Source organism: Pleurodeles waltl, chromosome 6, assembly GCF_031143425.1.
Source record: "Pleurodeles waltl isolate 20211129_DDA chromosome 6, aPleWal1.hap1.20221129, whole genome shotgun sequence".
Classification (NCBI taxonomy): Eukaryota; Metazoa; Chordata; class Amphibia; order Caudata; family Salamandridae; genus Pleurodeles; species Pleurodeles waltl.
In genome coordinates, this window is record NC_090445.1 from 883764733 (window position 1) to 883781854 (window position 17122).

Here is a 17122-nt window from a genome sequence, read left to right on the forward strand (position 1 = left end):
GACAACGAAAGGTACCCGTGGGTGCTGGCTTGGAGTGCCCCTGCAGCTTTGGTAGTCTGATGTTCTTTGTTGAGCTTTTCAAGAGTTGTATGCAACTATGGGCCAAAGTGCTCTTGATCAAAGGGCATGTTTAACACTGCCTGCTATACCTCTGGTTTAAAGCATGAGCCAGGCATGTTGTCCAATGATGACGCTGGTGTTAATACTGCGCGCTGCTTTATCAGCAGCATCCAGCACACATCTAATTAAATTCGGGATAGTTTGCCCTTCAGCTACAATTTCTGCACCCCTTTTACAATGTTCCTAGTAAAGATATTGTAGAAGCTCCTACATGACATCCCAGTGAGCTTTATCATAATGGGATAGTAATGCATGCGAGTTAGAAATGCGCCACTGATTGGCTGCTTGAGCTGTTCCCCTTTTACCTGCCACATCTAACTTCATATTTTCCTTGTCAGGAGGTGGTGTGTCTCCAGGTGATTGACCATTTTTCTCCTTCTTTAAAATCTCCCACTACATAGGTCATCTTTTTGTTTTTTGTTGATTGGCTATTAACCCTTTTGGGAGCAGCAGAGGCAACAACAGGGTCAGGAGGAATCTGAGCTTCGATAAATACATGGTCAGTAGGTGTACATCACAGCATGTAGGATCCAAACTACAAAAGTAATTTGCAGAATGTACTAGAGATTGAGATATTTAATTTTCTACACCTGGAACAAAAATGCCTCACAAAACAATTAAGAGGAAAGATAACAAAGGGAAATCACTTGCCCGACGTTTATTTTGGCGCAACCAGCTCTAGAAAAGAGACAAAACATAAATAGAGATGAATGCTGGATTTATGAAGTTAACAAATTTGCAATTGCAGTCAGTTCACATGACTTCATACATGGAGTGCCTTTTCTGAAGGTAAGATTTATCAGTGGAGTCCAGGAGTAGAGGTATGACGGATTCAACAAATTTCTTTTTGCATATTCAGTGCTCTCAAAGACTAAGTAATAACATTTTAAACATCCTTTGCTATTTCAAAACAAAGAAGGCTTATTTCAATGCACAATAAACTGTGAAAGGTAGCTGGAGAGAATGGGGTGCAAACAACAAGAGGTACATTTGAATTTCATAGACCACAGAAGGCCAAAAATAGAATAACCCCTACCATCACAACCAAAAGAGCCATTCCACACCGGAAATATACCAAACTCATCTCAGAGGCTCAAACAGTTTACATTTAAATGATGTTCAGCTTTTAAGGAGTGTGTGCTTTGAGGTCTTCAAGAAAGAAGACCACCCCTGGTAAGAAAAAGATCACATTCAGAGGAATTAGGTTTGTAGCAAACTAACCATTTATATAAAGGGTCTTCCACCCCAAACTCCAACAGCCATTGTTAGAGGCAGCTTTCTGTGAGAAAACACAAATTAATTTTCTTCCTAGGAATGTTCTGTATAGAGCATAGAAACCCGCCTAATAAGTAAGACCGACCAATGCTGTAAATTTCCTGCAATCGAACCCCCTACAATCATCAAGTCACTCTACCAGCAGGTTAGCCACCAACAATCCTCAGCCCACTACTACCCTTCTCATGCCCAACTATCCAGGATACTCATCCGAAGATTACTTTTGTGGTATACAGTTAACTTTTTGAATGCATATACCTGCCCCTTTACAAAGAATTGGTCCATATTTCCTTTGGCCATGTTTTAAGTGCCACTCCAATGTAGGTATGACAATTGAACTCAACAGTTTAAATAAATCATTATTACTGTACGGTTTTTATCTTCTTATCTCCTTCAAAGCCTTCAAAGCAGAAACCATAATAGCTGTTTGACAACAGGTGGTTTGAAATTGTTGGGGATAATAAACAAGACGTTTTTCTTAAAGGGAAAGGGTAAGCATTGGGTTCAAGACAATTTGAACGTATAAATCTCACCAACAGTGTTGGGGGCTCCTGTCACATTCTTGGCTAGTTTAAGTGTGTGTTCAAGTGTGCGTGCATAATAGCGACAACGGCCAAGACTACTAGATCCTCTCACCAATGGAAAAACAGTCCACATACTTTGGTTAACAGTGCAATCAAAATTCAGCAAACAGTGATTACTGGTCGAGTGTTTCTTCATTTACCAAGCTCCGCAAATAATGTAGCCTTTTTCTGGAGCCAATTTAACCAAACAATCTGGGTCAGAAAAGCTTAGTCAGGTAGAGTGTAGAAAGTAAAACTCCAGGCAAAGTTAAAACTTTTTCCGCAGCACCGTGGCCTTGATTTGGGACAATGCCGAGCTTAAGTCAGTTGCAAGAAAACGTTTCCAGAGAAAGATAACACTTTCTACCCGTAAAATAATGGAGTGCATTTCCATTTTGCATTTCATCAGAAGGCAAGCATGGTTTTAAGCAGCAACATACAGCACAGATTATTGCAGGAAGAAAATGCTTTTTATACCTAATAACTGTATGAGCTGAATAAATAACTACCACAGACCAAGTCAACACATGTATCAAGTTGACAAAGTATGTTTGCCAAAACACTGTATTCCCCGGAAGTGAAATTTGCTGTAAAGTATGTACTTATGGAGGGATTCAAGCACAGAGACATTTTTTGACAGACGATATGAAAAGCAGTAGCTTCTATTCCAAAAATAGATTATACGAATACCATTACTTAAAAAGCAGTGGCCAGAGCAAAATGCCCTCTACAACAGAGGCATGAGTCTAGGCCCTTTCCAAAAACAGATTTTTCCCAAGTGCTGAAACTAACAGTTTGGGGGTGAAAGCAGGGTCCAGTCTACAATCAAATTAAAACGACCCTGTGGTGGGGAACACAGAAGATTCAAGGAAGGTATAGGAAAATGTGGTAGAAGCCGCTCATAACTTAGATAAAACATCTTGTTGTGTATTAGTAAGCAAGCGGAATGGTGATATTTCCTCACTTAGGAAATTGAAAGCCAGTCAGGTGCAAGGGAGAATTAATTGTTTTAGTACTCATCTTAGAACTGGTCTAATGTATCAAACTAATATTAGTTTCGACTAGGTAATTGCTAAGTAGATTGATTTCGGAAGATATTCAGCTAGGGCTAAAATTTGAGTTGAGGAGATTTGGTTAGTTCTATATGTTCAAAACGTTCCTAGGTCGTGACTCATACATTTTCTTTTTAATCCAAGAAAAATATTGTTAAAAGCATTAAAAAGGCAAGGGGAATGCAGACTGGAAATGGATTAACTCTGCCTGGAGTAGAACTAGAGCAGGTGCAACTTAAGCCCCTTTTTTCAAATGCAAGCTTCAGTGTCCTGCTCTCCTTTCCTCTTTTCGTTTGGTGATGAAGTATTTGAAGAACTCATACACAGACCATGCAATGGCTGTGGAGGGCATCTGATAAATCACTCTGGCCTGTACCCCTCGGAAGTAGGCAGTCACTCCACCTACTTGGTACACTGTCCTAAAAGCATTAGCCATGCCTGTGATATGTCCTCCGACGTTGAAGGAGTTTACAGCCAGGGATTCTTGAGTGTTAAGAAGCGTTTTGCAAACGTCCAGTGGTGTAGTGACTGCAGCGGCCACTGCTCCTGCACATGCACCAGACAGCATGTGGGAGGCTGGGTTGTACTGTCTGTGAGGATTGAGGTGCTCCTGCATTAACTCGTAAGTCATGAAGTGAATGGCCTGGAACGGGATGTTCATAGTCAGTTGGGTGGTGTAGCTCCGATAAAAGGCACCAGCACCTTCTTTCCGCCACACTGCCCGCATGCAGTCTGTCACCCTCCTGTAGGGGGAGTTGTACATCTGCATCCTCTGCTTCACCACTATCAACAGAAGAGGAAATTGTATCATCAGGAAGGTTGACGTACTGAGAGCAGCAGCATGTTCGTGTGCAAAAAGGCCATTAGTCCGAAAACAGGGAGGGGAAAAAAAAGCATTAGTCCTACTGGAAAAAAAAAGCTTGCATTAACATTTTTGCATTTCCAGATCACCACACACGTCTTAAATGTTCACACAGTAACACATTTCTCACTAACTCAAACTCATCACCTAGCCTTAACTGATTAAAATTGCTTTATAAAATTAACTAACATCAAATTCACATGGAGGAGGGAGTCCATACTATATAGAAAGGATTAAAAAAGCACGAGTTTTGCCATCGAAAACAGTATCCATTTATATTTACCTCCAAAATTTTCAGCCGTCACGTTTCCTACTATCTAGCTTATACCAATGTGACATCAACCGAGTATCACAAGTGTTTAACATTCAACTCTTGCATTTTTAAACCTTAGATCTAACATTTCAAATGGCTCAATAACATACTTCATTTAAAAAAACTACCTTTTCTTTAGGTACTAAAACAAGTTGATTTATATTGCACATATTTTATATTTACAGCTAACTAGTGCTGGGAGCACATTGGAAGAGGTGGCTCAGAGTTCATTGCAAGGCGAGTTTTCCCAGCAGATAACAGAAAAGAATGTTTTAGAACAGTACAGAGGCTGTGAGGAAGAACGTCAGTGCGACACAAAGAAGGCAGAAAGCAGATGCAAGCAAGGAAGTTATGTGTCAAGAGCTGGCTTGCAATACTGGCTGTAGGGAAGTGGGGCAGACTGAGCATGGTGGAGAAATATGTCAGTTTGAGATAGTGTAAGCCACAAAATACTGGCATTGTTTAAGTACGGCAATGTAAGGAGGTAAGGACAGCAGCCACAGATTTCTGGGGTCAGAACAAGATGGTGTGACAAACAGTTCACAGAGAGGTAGGTGACGGAGCGGACTGGTAAAACTTGCCACAAAGAATGATCAGAGTGGCCACCAAACATTTGCTGTGGGGAAAGTGTGTCTTTCTAAGCCTTACCAAAATGAGAACAATTACTGCAAGTAGGTGAATTGACGATGGTAAGAGGGTGGTCAGCTGGAGAGGAGCGGGACAAGGCGAGGTGTCGATTAGATGGAGGATACTGGGTGCAGTGAACCAGCCTTCAGTGGGATAGGTCAATGTCAGAGAGCAGAAGAGTGGGAGGAGGGTTGTTGCTGGAAGGAACAGGGAAGGAAATCCCGGGTGTACAGGGGTTTGCCAGTGGTATACCTTGCATTCCAGGTAACAGTCACAGCATGTGTGAAGTTTCTTGTAACTTATCACTCTTGCAAATCTGTTCTCACAGGTGAAGCATTGACTGCGCTTTCATGGCAAACGATGGGTGTATCTGAAGAACCACCTTATCCCTATGAAACATTGTGAAGAGCTTTATGGTGTGCAGGTCTAAAATTCACTCATGCTGTTGGCCATTGCTGTAGCAACTCAAGAGGCCTCCATCCACAAATGAAGTTTTAGGTCGCAGGATATGGCCCAAAAGGTGTACCCATCATTTTTGCAAGAACCCAACTAATGATAGCGGTCAGGTATCATTAAAAAGACATGATATTGATTGAGCAGGAAAGCAGATTGTTGTAGATCAACAAGACCCAAAGAAAAACACAAACTACTTGCTTCTCTACTGGCATCAAGTGGGGGACTTTTTGGCAGCACCCTACACCTATAGGTTCTCAGAGAAGAGTGCTCAATAGTCCACTCCTCCAGAACTGTGAGCTCAGGATAAGCTATAGGACAGAGGGGTGTAGCACTCCACTCTCCAAGGAGAGGCTGACCGTCCTTTGGGAAGCTGGACATGAAGTCAGACAATGTTCTCAACCTGGCAATGCTCTCAAGTAGGCAATGCTAAGCTGGAGGAATTGGCAACACTGCACACCATGGTACTCCGTGATCTATGAAAAATTCTTTAAGTCAGATGAGTCGGCTCCCCATACATCCAAAAAGCTAGGTCATCCTGTTTGGAAAAGTGATCGCAAAGGCATCTACAGGAGGCCAGCCCAAGCTTCTAAGAGGATGTTGATCACTTGCCACTCGGGAATGATTAGAGGCAGCTTCTTAGGCTGTCCACTCTGGTTCCAAAATCCCTACAATATGGGAGAGTACCAGAGACATGTCTTGTTGCACTGCCTATCCCCACAGAGAAACAGCCAGCTAACAGAGTTGTGGGTGCTCTGTTTTCCAATGTAGAAGGTAGCCATCATGTTGTTTGTGTAGACCGTTGCCACCACAGTTATTAGCAGACATGAAGGTCATAAACGGAAAGAAGATGGCCTAAAGCTGCAACACGTTTATATGCTGGCCACAAGTATATCCCACAAACACTCGTGGAAAGTTTCCCTGCAGCATGATCCACAATCATGCTGAGGAATCGGTGGTGACTGCATGCTGCAGGAAAGGCAAGATGAAGGTGGCATCCCACAATGAGGTTGAGAGAATGGTCCAATCATTCTAAAGTCAGAGCTATGGCTGGATGACAGATGGGCTTTGACTGGTCTACTGGCAGCTGATACCAGTGCCCTGACAGATTTAACTAACGGTAGCACATGAAGCCCAGAAGGTGTTACCTCCCTTATAGAGACTCTTTGTAGTCTTACAAACATGTGAAACCAACAGGCTTGCCTATCTGGTCAAAAAATAAACAACTGCTTGGTTGATGGACGTTACCCAGAGTGAAGAATGGGCCTGGACTGGTTTTCACATAGTTCACCAAGAACCTTAGCTTGTATGAGGTTTGTGGTGTTCATTATGGGCACTAATGTTACTGTCAATAGGGGACTCTGTAACCTCTCCGAACACTGTCAGAGGGAGAGCAGTCGAGGTCTGCGTAGCAGTGAACCTTTTGCTCTTGTAGGAAAATAATCATTGGTACTAGGACCTTTAAAGACCTGTGGGTGGCACAGATAATAAATCATCGTAACCTGTATAGGTAATATTGGTTTCTCATAATTAATCTAATTCCTGTGCTCCTTCAGAACGTGCACATGACAGCAGGTAGGATGAAGGTACACCAAGCAAATCATGTGTTTCTCTTTGCTCAACAATCAATAGCTGAGCCAGAGTTGATATTGTGCATTTTTTGCAGTGGGAAGGACTCAATATCGCAAAGATGAAAGATAGGGCAGAGCCTCCCCCTTTCCTTTCGCCATGCACATAAATAGCAGGAATGGTGTTTCTGGACCATTTCTTAGAGTAATGCAAGAGTTCTAAGGATGAAGAGTTTGGTTCAAGCAGCCTGGATGGTGGGAACCCTGGAAGACTGAGCAAAACTGCTCTTCACCACTCAGAGGATCTATGCCTTTTTGGTTATCTGGGTCCAGAGGCGGTTGTGGAGAGAGTAAACTGACAAAATAAATCCCTTTCTTCCTCGCCTTTTTGTATGCTCCTTTCCTTTACTATTAAATCACAATTTAGTGTTTTCACTGCAATTTAAAGTACAGCATATTCCAATTAAAATTATCGTCTCATAAACGAATGGTTTAGTAACGTCTGTCTGATCTTCTCTCAATGCAGTCTGATTAAATTATTTGATATTTCCATCCACTCGTCTGTCTCTTCACGTTTCCCTTCAATCAAGGATTTAAGACAAAATCCTAATATACCCTATAAATGGGCCCACACCACACAAAAATTGACAAAGTCAATAGATCTTGCATAGGTGAAACCTATAGGATGTGCCAATTTTTTTTCTTTGCAAGAAAAACCTAACTAATAAAAATGAACCAAATTGCACATTAATGAAAATGTCACTTACCCAGTGTACATCTGTTCGTGGCATCAGTCGCTGAAGATTCACATGTTGTGCATAGCCCGCCATCTGGTGTTGGGTCGGAGTGTTACAAGTTGTTTTTCTTCGAAGAAGTCTTTCGAGTCACGGGACCGAGGGACTCCTCCTCTTTGTCTCTATTGCGCATGGGCGTCGACTCCATCTTCGATTGTTTTCCCCGCAGAGGGTGAGGTAGGAGTTGTTTGTTAGTAATAGTGCCCATGCAATGGAGTGAATAAGTATGTACCTATTTAAGATTTAATATATTTACAAATGTACAAAGTTGAAGCTAACTTCCATACGGCTACAGGCTCCCGGGGAGGTGGGTGGGCACATGTGAATCTTCAGCGACTGATGCCACGAACAGATGTACACTGGGTAAGTGACATTTTCAGTTCGATGGCATCTGTCGCTGTAGATACACATGTTGTGCATAGACTAGTAAGCAGTTATCTCCCCAAAAGCGGTGGCTCAGCCTGTAGGAGTGGAAGTAGTCTGAAATAAGGTTCTTAGTACGGCTTGACCTACTGTGGCTTGTTGTGCTGATAGCACGTCTACACAGTAGTGCTTGGTAAATGTGTGAGGCGTAGACCATGTGGCTGCCTTACATATTTCGTGCATTGGAATATTCCGTAGGAAGGCCATGGTAGCGCCTTTCTTTCTAGTTGAGTGTGCCCTTGGTGTAATGGGCAGTTGTCTTTTTGCTTTAAGGTAGCAGATTTGGATGCACTTAACTATCCATCTGGCTATACCCTGTTTCGATATTGGGTTTCCTGCGTGAGGTTTTTGAAATGCAATAAACAGTTGTTTAGTTTTTCTGATGTTTTTAGTTCTGTCGATGTAGTACATTAGTGCTCTTTTGACGTCTAATGTATGTAGTGCCCTTTCAGCTATGGAATCTGGCTGTGGGAAGAACACTGGTAGCTCTACCGTTTGATTTAGGTGGAACGGTGAAATACCCTTTGGCAAAAATTTAGGATTGGTCCTTAGGACTACTTTATTTTTGTGTAGTTGGATAAAAGGTTCTTGTATTGTAAACGCCTGAATTTCACTTACTCTTCTTAGAGATGTGATGGCGATGAGAAATGCAACTTTCCAGGTTAGGAATTGTATTTCGCAAGAGTGCATAGGTTCAAAGGGTGGACCCATGAGTCTTGTTAAGACGATGTTGAGGTTCCATGAAGGAACGGGTGGTGTCCTTGGTGGTATAATTCTTTTGAGGCCTTCCATAAACGCTTTAATGACAGGTATCCTAAATAGTGAAGTTGAATGGGTAATCTGCAGGTATGCAGATATTGCTGCTAGGTGTATTTTAATGGAAGAGAAGGCCAGGTTCGATTTTTGTAAGTGTAGTAAGTAACCCACTACATCCTTTGGAGATGCGTGTAATGGTTGAATTTGATTATGATGGCAGTAGCAAACAAACCTTTTCCATTTGCTTGCATAGCAGTGTCTAGTGGATGGTCTTCTAGCTTGCTTTATGACTTCCATACATTCTTGTGTGAGGTTTAAGTGTCCGAATTCTAGGATTTCAGGAGCCAGATTGCTAGATTCAGCGATGCTTGGTTTGGATGCCTGATCTGTTGTTTGTGTTGTGTTAACAGATCTGGCCTGTTGGGCAACTTGACGTGGGGTACTACTGATAGGTCTAGCAGTGTTGTGTACCATGGTTGCCTTGCCCATGTTGGTGCTATCAGTACAAGTTTGAGTTTGTTTTGACTCAATTTGTTTACTAGATATGGAAGGAGAGGGAGAGGGGGAAAAGCGTACGCAAATATCCCTGACCAGTTCATCCATAGGGCATTGCCTTGAGACTGCCTGTGTGGGTATCTGGATGCGAAGTTTTGGCATTTTGCGTTCTCCTTTGTTGCAAATAAGTCTATTTGAGGTGTTCCCCAACGTTTGAAGTAAGTGTTTAGAATTTGGGGGTGAATTTCCCACTCGTGGACCTGTTGGTGATCTCGAGAGAGATTGTCTGCAAGTTGATTCTGGATCCCTGGAATAAACTGTGCTATTAGGCGAATGTGGTTGTGAATTGCCCATTGCCATATTTTTTGTGCCAGAAGGCACAGCTGTGTCGAGTGTGTCCCCCCCTGTTTGTTTAGATAATACATTGTTTTCATGTTGTCTGTTTTGACAAGAATCTATTTGTGAGTTATGATTGGTTGAAATGCTTTTAATGCTTGGAAAACTGCTAGTAGTTCGAGGTGATTTATATGCAGCTTTCTTTGATGTACGTCCCATTGTCCTTGTATGCTGTGTTGATTGAGGTGTGCTCCCCACCCTGTCATGGAAGCATCTGTTGTTATCACGTATTGTGGCACTGGGTCTTGGAAAGGCCGCCCTTTGTTTAAATTTATATTGTTCCACCATAGAAGCGAGAGGTATGTTAGGCGGTCTATCAACACCAGATCTAGAAGCTGACCCTGTGCTTGTGACCATTGTGGTGCTAGGCACTGTTGTAAGGGCCGCATGTGCAACCTTGCGTTTGGGACAATGGCTATGCATGAGGACATCATGCCTAGGAGTTGTAATATCATCTTCGCCTGTATTCTTTGTGTTGGATACATGCGTTGTATAATCTTTTGGAAATTTTGAACCCTTTGTGGACTTGGAGTGGCTATTCCCCTTGTTGTATCTATTGTCGCTCCTAGGTATTGTTGTACCTTGCACGGCAGAATGTGTGATTTTGCATAGTTGATGGTGAAACCGAGTTTGTAGAGGGTTTGTATGACCTGATCTGTGTGGTGTGAGCACCTTGTCAGTGAGTCGGTCTTGATTAGCCAGTCGTCTAGATACGGGAATACGTGTATTTGCTGCCTTCTGATGTGTGCAGCCACTACTGCTAGGCACTTTGTGAAGACTCTTGGTGCAGTTGTTAAACCGAACGGCAATACTTTGAATTGGTAATGTATTCCTTTGAATACGAACCTTAGGTATTTCCTGTGCGACGGATGTATTGGTATGTGGAAATACGCGTCTGAGATCTAAGGTTGTCATGTAATCTTGTTGCTTTAGCAATGGTAACACTTCCTGTAGCGTGACCATGTGAAAGTGTTCTGATTTGATGTATGTGTTTAGTGTTCTGAGGTCTAGGATTGGTCTCAGTGTTTTGTCCTTCTTTGGTATTAGAAAGTACAGTGAGTAAACCCCTGTATTTGTTTGTGTATCTGATACCAGTTCTATTGCGTTCTTTTGCAGTAATGCTTGAACTTCTATTTCTAGGAGGTCCGAATGTTGTATTGATATATTTTGTGTTTTTGGTGGTATGTTTGGAGGGATTTGTAGAAATTCTATGCAATAACCATGTTGGATGATTGCTAAGACCCAAGTGTCTGTTGTTATTTTGTCCCACTCTTGGTAATACTGACTTATTCTTCCCCCCACTGGTGTTGTGTGGAGGGGATGAGTGACGTGTGAGTCACTGTTTGTTTGTAGGTGTTTTGGGGCCTTGAAATTTTCCCCTGCTTCTAGGGAATTGTCCCCCTCTGTATTGGCCCCGAAAGCCTCCCCTTTGGTTCTGTCCCTGGTAGGTGGACGGTGTTGACTGTGAGGTACTGGGTTGTGTGGATTGACCCCGAAACCCCCCCTCTAAAGGTTGTCTTGCGGAAGGTGTTGAAAGTGCCTCTGCTCTGCGGGGAGTAGAGCGCACCCATGGCTTTTGCAGTGTCAGTGTCCTTTTTTAGCTTCTCAATTGCTGTGTCCACTTCAGGTCCGAACAATTGTTGCTCATTGAATGGCATATTGAGCACCGCCTGCTGTATCTCTGGTTTAAAACCAGATGTTCGTAGCCACGCGTGCCTTCGGATGGTTACTGCCGTGTTAACTGTTCTTGCTGCTGTGTCCGCTGCGTCCATAGAGGAGCGTATCTGGTTATTGGAGATGTTTTGGCCCTCCTCAACCACTTGTTTCGCCCTCTTTTGTAGTTCTGTGGGTAGATGCTCAATGAGGTGTTGCATCTCATCCCAGTGGGCTCTGTCATATCGCGCTAGGAGCGCTTGAGAGTTTGCGATGCGCCACTGGTTTGCAGCCTGTACTGCGACCCTTTTACCGGCTGCATCGAACTTTCGGCTCTCCTTATCTGGGGGTGGTGCATCGCCCGATGTGTGGGAGTTTGCTCTCTTGCGAGCCGCCCCTACCACAACCGAATCTGGTGGCAGTTGTGAGGTGATGAAAGCTGGGTCTGAGGGAGGTGCTTTATATTTTTTTTCCACCCTCGGTGTTATTGCCCTACTTTTGACAGGCTCTTTGAATATGTCCTTTGCGTGCCTTAGCATTCCTGGGAGCATAGACAGGCTTTGGTAGGTGCTATGTGTGGAAGAGAGGGTGTTGAAGAGGAAGTCATCTTCGACAGGCTCCGAGTGTAGAGACACGTTGTGGAACTCTGCTGCTCTAGCCACCACTTGTGAATATGCTGTGCTGTCTTCTGGTGGTGAGGGCTTTGTAGGATACGCCTCAGGACTGTTGTCCGACACTTGGGCGTCGTATAAGTCCCAAGCATCTTGGTCCTGGTCACCTTGGCTTAAGGTGGTGTGAGCCGGTGAATGTGACGGAGTCTGTGCCGGTGAAATGTGAGCCACAGGTGGAGGAGAGGGTGGCGGAGTTACCTTCTTCACCAGTTTTGTTTGTGGTGTTTGTTCTTGTTGGAATTCCAGTCTCCTCTTCCTCCTAATAGGGGGAAGGGTGCTTATTTTCCCTGTTCCACTCTGTATAAAAATCCTTTTTTGAGTGTGGTCCACCTCGGTGGATTGTAATTCCTCCTCGAATCTATGCTTTCGCATTTGAGAGGACAGTGATTGTTCCTCTGAATAGGAACCGGTAGTTGGCTCGGTTGCGGGTCGTTTTGGCACCGAAACCATGTCCACGCTCTTTTTCGGCTCCGAGGCGACTTTCCTCTTTTTCGGAGTCGAACCCTCTCGGCGTCGATCCTCCTCGGTGCCGCTGTCTCTGCGTCGAGCAGCTTCGGCTCCGCTATCTCGGCGTCGATCTTTGCCGGCAGCACTATCTCGGTCCCGAGATGGCTGGGTGCCTGTGTCTCGACCCGAGTCGGACGATCTCGGCACTATTTTGGCCTTCTTCGGTGCCGATGGTCGGTCACCGAGTTTATGGGTTGAGCCATGGCCTGATGGCAGTGGCGTCCCCTGGGCCTTGTCAGTTTTCTTATGTGCTATCTTCGACGTCTTACTCACTGTTTCATGGTCGTCGAATTCGTCCGAGTCCGATTCATGGATCGAGAAGGCTTCTACTTCTTCTTGTTCCTCGAAATCTCGGTGTCCTGTCGGCGTGGACGCCATTTGCAGTCTTCTGGCTCGGCGGTCACGGAGCGTTTTTCGGGACCGGAACGCACGACAGGCCTCACAAGTTTCTTCCCTGTGCTCGGGCGACAGGCACAGGTTACAGACCGAATGTTGGTCTGTATATGGGTATTTGTTGTGGCATTTAGGACAGAAACGGAACGGGGTGCGTTCCATCAGCGTCGATGTCACACGCGGTCGGGCCGACCAGGCCCCGTCGGGGGATCGAAAACTACCCCGAAGGGCAACGGAGATGTTATCGTATCGATGCGATGTCGATGCTATCTAACCCGATCCCGAACGCCACAATACCAACGTAATTTTCCGATTTTGAGCTAACTTTCCGTTCCGAAACCCGGAGCGAAAGAAACACGTCAGAACCCGATGGCGGAAAGAAAACAATCGAAGATGGAGTTGACACCCATGCGCAATAGAGACAAAGAGGAGGAGTCCCTCGGTCCCGTGACTCGAAAGACTTCTTCGAAGAAAAACAACTTGTAACACTCCGACCCAACACCAGATGGCGGGCTATGCACAACATGTGTATCTACCGCGACAGATGCCATCGAACATGATAAGTATGAGCTCCCGACTCATGACGAGAGCTGACTTTTGGACAGGGCATGCAGCAGAAAATGACTGTTACAACTGTTGGGTGGGCTGGATATCTAGGCAGGGAACACGTTTACAATGTGATCAAATCCTCGCCCTGTGTAGTAGCGGACCCACTTCATTTTTTTCAGGCTTCCAGTCCATTTGTATATAATTGGCACCTGTATGGAAAGCATACACAGGCTCAGCCAATCAGAAAAGTTAGAATAGTGCCGCAACACATACCTGCTTTCTAGGTCAGGGTCAAGAAGCAGGCAGAGGGCCAATTTATTAACCACTATCAACACCTGGGTCAGAATTAAATGCTGTTTTTATATAATGTTTGCTAAAGTCCCAGATTAGCAAAGATACACGAGAACATGAAATGATGATTCGTACGTTAAGAAACATAAAAGCAAAGCACTATGGAGCGGCTGGCATTGATCCCACCATGTTTTTATTTACTTAAAGCCATGTTATACAGCAGCTCCTGCTCCTATTAAAGAAGTTTGAATGAAGGAGCCACGACAGTGTTCCTGGGAGTGGCAGGCAGAGAGAAGGGGGGGGGGGGGCGCAGACAACAAAGCAATACAACAGGGGTGAAGCAGGGAGGTTTGGGCAAGCAAGGGTGGAAGAAGAAAGTCAGGAAACATAGCTAGCGGGCTTCGGAGGACACATACATTCATAGAAAGCGCATTTGTTACAGTAAAAAAAAAAAAAGTACCTTGTGGAAGAATGTGGTCAGAGGAAGGACACTGGCCACCGGCAGTAGTACTTTATGCAAGTGACACGGCATGGATGAAGACTCCATGCCCAGGAGCAGGAAGCAAAGGCCTAGAGGAGCGCTGACCAACAGGATGCAAGTAAATGGGAACAACGTGGGAGCCTGCCAATCCTAAGTATAGTGATGTGGGAGCCAGCCAATGGTAAGTAGAGGCAAGTAATGGGCGGGCTCTGAACCCCTTTACATATTTTTTTTTTTTTTAAAGTATCAAAAGACTTTGCAAGCACAAAGCGCAAGGGTCTGTCGTGCTGGTGAAACCTAAAGAAGCGTCTCCACCTTGTGGTGCGAACACCAGACACCAATATGAACGGGGTTGTGTTACATTTATTCTTCCCCATATTCCAGTGCGCAGTTTCAGCATCGTGTGCACCCTGCAGATTGTGGAAGCTTTTAAAATAATAATCCCTTCCAGATGAAGTGATACATCGTTATATTAGTGCAATAGTGTGTAGATGACACTGAACTTAACACTTTCAAGCAGTAGAAAGAGTAAACAAACTGACAGATCAGTTACTTCATCTGTTTACTTTTTTTGAGATATGAACTGCACATCAGCTACATAGGAAAAGGACCTTATGGAGAGTTCTGTGGGTTGTGCATATGTGGCAGTGCTGTGCAAATTTGTCCTCTCCCACATTCGCAGTCCCATAGGCATGTCTAAGTATGGAAACATGCAGAGCAATGAAGCAAAGTCACCCTCTGCCCTGTCAGAAGTCAGAACAAAGCAGGGATGGGAAAAGGTCACCACCCCAGCTCTATCCTGAATTCTGATAAGGCCGTCATCACTAAGCAGGCTCCTTGCTTGAAAAGGACTGGCTCTTGCAGGTCACCAGTGGAGAAGAGTCATAGAGAAGCCCGCCATGTGGTAAGTCATTGCAGTGCTTGCATGCAGAATTTCTGCCGCTCCTATCAGTTCATCTCGAACAACTTCCTAACTGTACACAGTCATCTTTTCAGCTCTGGAAGGAGGGTGAGAAAGGAATGGCAGTATTCTCTTTATTGGTATCCTCTGCCATTTTCTCTTAAGCTCGGGCTTCATTCAATGTAGGCTCTGAAAAAGCTCAGTAGGATTAACAAATGCAGATGCCCGATTCTCATCAAGGAAGGCTGCATGGGGAGTCAGCTCGATATTAAGGCTGTAATTTCAGTGAGATTTTGGGATCAGGTTGGGGAGGTTTTCTGCCCTGGAGTGTGTTTTCACTTTGCACGCTGAAAAAAGCAGTAAAAGCATTGCAAAGTAAAAGAATTGTGTGTAAACGTAACCCAGCTATATTAGTGAAATTAAGTTTGCATAACTAGGTTAGTTTACCCGAAAAAGGCTGTACCTAAATAAAGTGACATTTTAAAGCCTCTTGAAATCTGCACTAATAGAACATTCCTAGTCTGCTACATTGACCACATTATTTCTGGAATCATTGCTTTATCCACAGTTTTTAACCATGAGCCTTGGTGCACTTGGCAGCTCTTTTTGCAGGCCTGCCAATCTGAAAGGGCTGGGAGGAAGAAGGAAGAATAAATAGCCAGGTGATCGTGACGCGCAAAGCTGTTGCATGAGGTGGGAACTGGATGTTCCTAATCCATTTTATTATTCGTATTGTTTGTATTTTTTAGACTTTGTCCTTACTACATCTGCTTTGCACATTTGTTTTCTTGGCTGGTTCCCACATGTTAGAACGGGTCCGCCATTTTGGTTGCTTTCCACATTAGTTGTTAAGGGCTGGGAGGAACGAGGAAGTATAAACGACCGGGTGGCCACGACTGTGCAGCAGGAGCGGCTAAGGCAAGCCTGTCTGCGCCCGTCCACACCTGGATCGTGCTGAGGGCCGGGACTCCTGGTCCGCTGGTGCCAGCCCTGCCTTTCAGTACTCAGGTTATTAACTTCTGGCTGTTAACCCTGAAGGTATGAATATGCACTGTAATGTTAGTCAACCTCATCTGCGTCCGGATTTGGTGCAATGTTTAAACTGTAATTTGACTCTGACTAACGTCGAAGTTCAAGACCGGAATAATCCAAAACCAGCATTAGCTCATTACGGGTCATCATCTGTAATATGTAATATGTAATTGTGCCTTGATCAATGCTAGGTCCCTTATTAGACATGAAGTCGATTATCTGCGTTCCTGGTAAAACAAACTAGCTGTAGTATTTGTTACTGAAACCTGGGCAGACAGTACATCTAGTCCTGACTCGGCTCAGTGAGTTTCAGCTGGCTGCATGATTATGAGTGCAGATACAGTAAATAGGACAGGGGGTGGTCTGGCTATTGTGGCCCATGACTATCTTACTATACGTTACTCTTCGGATCCAAGTTGCTCGACTTGTGAAATCCTTCCCTTCCCAATAGAATTTACATAACATTACACTTTTAAAAGCTCACTGATCTACCACCCACCTGGTCCCCTTTGTAGCGAGTATCAGTCCTGTTAGAATCCAGGGTTAAATCTGATGATTTCTCAGTGCTGGAGGATTTTAATTTCCATCCCAAGAAAGCCGTTGATAATGACACGGCCTTCTTGAGTGATACAAGGGTTAGCCTAAGATTGCATCAGCTGGTCAAATATCCCACCCACTGGGCAGGTCATACACGGGATGGAATTTTCTCCAGTAACCCTTACCTTCAGGTACTGAAGTCCTAAACATTTTTATGGTCGGATCATAAAGCAGTAATGTTCTTGATTAGTTTATCCCAAACGTCTTCCAGGAACGATACGAATCCTCAAGGTACCAAGGTCAGGGCCTGGCAGAAAGTCAATCCATCTGCCCTACATTCCACTCTATCTGCTACTTTACCCAAACTTGATTTCAGCTTTGGGTCGAATCTTCAGTTGAGAACACAAAAC

General features: G+C 44.3%; 1 protein-coding gene across 2 annotated transcripts in view; it reads right to left on the bottom strand.

Annotated features, from left to right (window-relative positions):
* Window positions 1–763: 763 nt before the first annotated feature.
* SLC25A28 (solute carrier family 25 member 28) overlaps window positions 764–17122 on the bottom strand; it is a 46155-nt gene continuing 29796 nt past the window's right edge. The window contains exon 4 of one of the 2 annotated variants that reach the window (XM_069239669.1): window positions 764–3793. In XM_069239669.1, coding sequence (XP_069095770.1) covers window positions 3273–3793 — 521 coding nt within the window. In that variant the 3' untranslated portion in view covers window positions 764–3272. Of the gene's footprint in view, window positions 3838–17122 lie in introns of both variants that reach the window. The other variant, XM_069239670.1, reaches the window with a different exon arrangement.